The sequence below is a fragment of the Trachypithecus francoisi genome, unplaced genomic scaffold, assembly GCF_009764315.1.
Source record: "Trachypithecus francoisi isolate TF-2019V2 unplaced genomic scaffold, Tfra_2.0 Lachesis_group20, whole genome shotgun sequence".
NCBI classification, from domain to species: domain Eukaryota; kingdom Metazoa; phylum Chordata; class Mammalia; order Primates; family Cercopithecidae; genus Trachypithecus; species Trachypithecus francoisi.
In genome coordinates, this window is record NW_022681466.1 from 54,416,975 (window position 1) to 54,421,928 (window position 4,954).

At 55.8% G+C, this 4,954-nt stretch overlaps 1 protein-coding gene across 3 annotated transcripts; it reads right to left on the bottom strand.

The window, feature by feature from the left end:
* Positions 1-496: 496 nt before the first annotated feature.
* Positions 497-4,649, bottom strand: ALDOC (aldolase, fructose-bisphosphate C). 3 transcript variants are annotated; one of them, XM_033181799.1, is made up of 10 exons: positions 4,191-4,332; positions 3,355-3,410; positions 2,801-2,924; positions 2,503-2,714; positions 2,332-2,386; positions 2,077-2,237; positions 1,875-1,958; positions 1,448-1,622; positions 1,116-1,315; positions 497-1,003 (listed from the first exon to the last, which is right to left on the bottom strand). In XM_033181799.1, exons 3-10 carry the CDS (start codon positions 2,910-2,912, stop codon positions 908-910), a joined length of 1,095 nt encoding a protein of 364 aa, XP_033037690.1. In that variant the 5' UTR covers positions 2,913-2,924; positions 3,355-3,410; positions 4,191-4,332; the 3' UTR covers positions 497-907. The 3 variants fall into 3 exon arrangements, with proteins under 3 accessions (XP_033037690.1, XP_033037691.1, XP_033037689.1); XM_033181800.1 differs by having other exon boundaries at positions 3,355-3,407; positions 4,191-4,285; XM_033181798.1 differs by lacking the exon at positions 3,355-3,410 and having other exon boundaries at positions 4,191-4,649.
* Between the last annotated feature and the right edge of the window lie 305 nt (positions 4,650-4,954).

Here is a 4,954-nt window from a genome sequence, read left to right on the forward strand (position 1 = left end):
GCCATAGCCCTTGGCAACCTCCTAGATGCCCTGCTCAGCCCTGTTAGCCCGCAGAGCCTTGGTTTTCCTCTTTGGGCGGGAGTCCAGGTGCTCGCTAGCGCTTACTGGTGTGGCTCCCCCTAGTGGAACGTGTCAGGTCCCAGTTGGGCCCACCCACTCTTATCCCAGCCTGTCCTGCTGCCTCCCTGCTTTGAGCCTTGCACAAATCTGCCTTCAGGAGTTACCAGTCTGGCCTCACTCTATCCTTCTGTAGCTGCAGCCCAGTGCCTCGAAGACTTGCAGTCTTCCTCATTGCCCCACTCCAGACTTGGACATCAAGAGAGCAAGAGCCTGAGCTGGGGATAGGGACTGCATGTGCCTTCCTCCATAAACTTGAAGCCCAGTAAAACTCAAATCCTACCCTCTCCACCCCCAGAGTCAGAGGGCCCAGAGATAGAATTAGCAGAGATCAGAAACTGGGAGGTGGGAATTTGATGTGTAAAACAGACAAGCAAAGTAGCATGTTTTGCTACCATTTATTTGCTGTATGGTATGTACTCAAGACATGAGTCAGGGCTTCTGTACTACTCTCTGATCCCAGGAGACAGGGCAGGCAAGAAGGAGAGCCCAAGAAGAAGTTACCCCATCATGGGAAAATTGTGGGAGCTGGCAGAGGTAGGGGGAGACCCAGCCATCCTGCTCTGACTTCTAGCAATTTCTTCTGCCCTCAGTCATGAGGGGCTCCCTGTCCTCCCATCCTATGGTCCCAGGTGCAGCAATGAGAGAGGGGCAGGGAGAAGAGAAAGGAAGACAGGTTGGTGCCAGGTGAAGGCATCTCTGCTCTGCATAGCTATTTGGCCCTGGCCATGACTACAAGCAAAAGTGGGTGCAGATGGCTGGGCCAAGGGCTGTGGTATGGAGTGGATACTCAGTAGGCATGGTTGGCAATGTAGAGGGACTGTGCTGCTGCTCCACCATCTTCTCCACTGCCTTCATACTTGCCCTGGGCTGCAAGCCCATTTACCTGTAAAAGGGAGCATGGAGTAAGCAGGCTGAGCCAGCCCACAGGTGCCAAGCCCTGCCCAGGCTATAGCCTCTGGGTGCTGCCCCACCCACCACCAACTATAGCTCCCAACCTCAGCCCGCTTGATGAACTCCTCAGTGGCAGCCCCAGCATTGTCCCGTTGCCCTCGCCAGGCATTGAGTGCAGAGGCTTGCAGGGCACGCCCATAGGAGAAGGTAAGTGCCCAGGGTCGGGGAAGGGGGCAGCGGTTGATGGCATTAAGGTTGAGTGATGCCTCCTCTTCGCTCTGACCCCCAGACAGGAAGGTCACTCCTAGTGTGGAGGAAAGAAGACAAACTGACTGGTCACTCCCAATTTTTCCAGGATAAGGAACCCCTGAAGGCCACAAGAAGGACCTGAAGATGGGCCTTAGGGATAGGAGCAGGTTAGGGAGCTGGGTAGTACCTGGGACAGCTGGGGGCACAGTGCGACGCAGGGCAGTGACAGTTGCCATGGCAATCTCCTCTGGGGTATACTTGATGGGACAGGCATGGCCAGGGGTCACCATGTTGGGCTTGAGCAGGGTCCCCTCCAGGTACACATGATGGTCACTCAGGGCCTTGTACACAGCAGCCAAGACCTAGGTGGGGATTAGAGGAGGTTTACTAAGGGTCTGGGCCCCCACTGGTTACTGCTTGATGCTCCCTATCTAGGGGTAGGTGGGCACAGACTGTGAGGGCTCAGTAAAGGCTCAGATCACAGGCCTGTGCCAGGATCAAGTGAGAAAGTGCTAGGGGAAAGTGTGCCTGGATCTAAGCTGGGGTCTCTGGGGAACACACACTCCTGCCGAGCTGTCCCTGCAGTATGTTTGTGTGCCCAGGTGTGGACTCACCTTCTCTGTAACATACTGACAACGTTTGAGGTCATGGTCTCCATCAGGCAATATTTCAGGTTCCACAATAGGCACAATGCCATTCTGCAGGCAAGAGCAGAGATGCTTGGGAGGGGCAGTAGGGGAGATGAAGAAAGCCCTGTAACTCTCTCCCCACCAGGCATACAGGGCACCTAGCTCACCACCCTCCCAACACACACACCTGCTGGCAGATACTGGCATAACGGGCCAGCACGTTGGCATTCTCCAGAATGGCAAGTGCAGAGGGCGTGCGCTCACTGATTTTCAGCACACAGCGCCACTTGGCAAAGTCAGCACCATCCTTCTTATACTGGGCACAGCGTTCTGAGAGCCCATCCAGTCCTGCAAGCACAGTGCTAACCTCATTACTCTGCCCCTCTTTTACCAGCATCAACTATCTAACACCTCTTTGGTCCTCAAGCCACCCATCCTATACCTTGAGTGGTGGTTTCTCCATCAGTCCCAGCTAGAGGCACCACACCCTTGTCAACCTGTAGGGGAAGCACAAGCAGAGGGTCGAATCCAGGCAGGATTCTCCTTGCTACCCCTCCTACACAAGCTTATTTTCACACCCAGCTTCCACTCAGAGCAGGGCCGGGGGCTGCACCTTGATGCCCACGATGATGCCCTTATCCTGGATGGTTCGGACGAAGGGAACACCATTATCATCTTTCTGGTAGAGGGTCTCATGAAAGAAAATAACACCTCCAATGCACTTTTTCACACGATCATCAGCACTGAACAGGACCTGGCGGTACAGCCGGCGGTTCTCCTCTGTGTTCTCCACCCCAATTTGGCTCAGCCGCTTGGCCATGCTACCTGGGGGCAAACAAAGAAAGGCAGTGAGAACATCCCCCGGGTCCCCTAGCCACCTGTACCCTACCTGGCTACAGATGTCCACTTACCTACAGACTCATCCGCAGCCAGAATGCCTTTGCCCGGGGCTACAATCCGGAGGGCAATGTCAGACAATTCCTTCTTCTGCTCAGCAGAAAGGGCTGGGTACGAGTGAGGCATGGTGACAGCTCCCTGGAGTGGAGACGAGATAAAAAAGCCAGACCTCACCCACTACCTCCTCTGCTGCCTCTCCTGGCCAGATGGGCCAAATGGCCTCTCCCATCAAGCAAGGAGTTGGGAACAGGGCAGCAGTCCTTGGCATGAGTCCTGGGCATCAAGTGGCACCAATCCTTCTGACAGCTAGCAAGCTTAGGGCTCCAGTTCCCACATCTTCTTTTGTCCCTGGTAGGCACCCTTCCCAGCCCTGGGGAAAGATGCAGGGTGGGGGTGGGGAGGTGAGCAGCCCTGAAGCCACAGGTCTTCTGATGAATCTGCTGCCCAATCGAGGATGCCAACCCTTCTCTCACTGAACTTAGCCCCTTGTTGAGGTAGGCAGAAGCCCTGTCTTTTCCAGCTTCCCTTTTCTCATCCTCCACAGGACCCCTAGGGAAAGTGTACTTACTTCCAAGGCTTCAGAATGAGGCAAAAGTACTTACTGCCACCCTCTTCTCTCAGCTTCTAGAGGAAAAGGTTGGAAGAACAGGTAGGGAGTAGGAGTGGCACAAATACCAGTCACAGGCTCCTGCAGCTTCTCCTTTTCTGTACTCCAAACCTGCCTGCCTATGCCTATTGCCTACTCCCACCCAGTAACGGAGGTTGGCCCCAGTGGGGCTGCAGTGTTGTAGGAAAGAGGGCCCAACGGGTCAGCTGCGTTAGTGTGTGGAGACTGGGGTTAGTGACACCTCCGGGTCATCTCTGCGCCCAGGGAGCACTTCACCTGCGTGGCGGGAGGGATAGCAATAGGAAGACTTCAATTCCCCACAACTCAGACACCCAGACGGGAGGGCAGAGAACCAAGGCTGAAAGGAGTGGAGAGCCTGAGAGAGAGATGAGACTGAGGGGAGGTAATGATGACGCAGGCTAACCAGTTAGCGGGAGAGACCTAGACTAGTGGGCAGGGAAGGCAGGAGAACTGCAGAGAGGACCTAGCCTAGGAGGAGAGGGAGCAGACTGAGCAGGAAATGCTCGGGGTGGGAGAGGCAGACTCCAAGGAAATATCCAACAAGTAGAGGAGGATTTGGGATTGGAAAAGCTGAGGTCCAGGTGGGAGAGCTGAGGAGGGATAGAACAGGAAACGTTGAGCCATGGGGTTTCAAGTATGCGGAAAGGAGCAAAGATGTTAGGAAAGGGTCGAAAGGGCACATCCTGGAGTCCCAGGTAGCAGGACAAGGATGGCAGGGGAAGAGCCAAGGAGACGAATCGGAGATGTTGAGCAGCACCTACCTTGCCTGGCCTTACCTGTGCGCAGCCAGTTAGCAGCCGTAGCCACAAGCACAGCTCGGGTTCTGATCGGCAAACAGATGCGACTGCAGCCCTGGTGCCCTCTGGTAAATGAGGCTGCGGATGCCGCAGAGCTACGTGACTCCTCCGGGGGTGGGGCTGGCACGCCCCGCCCTGACCACACCCCCTCCCCAGGACTGGTGTCCGGGGCAAGGCCACGCCCTCAGAGGCGGGGCGGCGAGGTGGAGTGAGCGCCCCGCCAGACATCCGTGACTATCAGGGACTGCCCTCCCACCTCGTGGAGCCTAGCCATGACCTTGCGTCCATTTCTGCCACTATCCCTTTACAACGTGCCGGGCACTTGCTGGATGTTGGGGATTAAGCTTGGTCTGGTGAAGAGGAGGCACCGAAACAGTAACAACAAGTTGAGTAAGTGGGGGAGAGGCATCGTCAAGGTGCCCAAGTTCAGGGCAGGAAGTAATGAACTGAGCTTCTCTGTCCTCACCCCCAAATTTGCCAGAGTGTACCCCCGAGGGGGCTGGGGAAAGTAAGAGAATGAAGCCTTTCTGCTTCCTCCAGGCGGTGAGCCAGGGAACAAGCAGTCCAGTGCCCAGAGTTTTGGTGAAAGCAGGGGAAGGGAGGAAGGGCAGGCAGCCTTGGCTTTGGATGCACCAGGAGGTGGAGAGGGATCTATGGAGGGTACCCAGGCAGGAGGCCCAGGCTGCCTCTTCCCTGACTTCATCATCTGCCCCCTCTCACCCAAAAAGTAAGATTCTGTAAGC

What these genes read in the sequence shown, in the direction of transcription:
- ALDOC (XM_033181798.1), bottom strand. Translation starts at nt 4,439, where the DNA reads ATGTCTGGCGGGGCGCTCACTCCACCTCGCCGCCCCGCCTCTGAGGGC. An exon ending in TGTGCCCCCAGCTGTCCCAG is followed by an intron (nt 1,316 to 1,447) that starts GTACTACCCAGC and finishes CCTCCACACTAG; the next exon opens with GAGTGACCTTCCTGTCTGGG. An exon ending in AGTTCATCAAGCGGGCTGAG is followed by an intron (nt 1,004 to 1,115) that starts GTTGGGAGCTAT and finishes TCCCTTTTACAG; the next exon opens with GTAAATGGGCTTGCAGCCCA.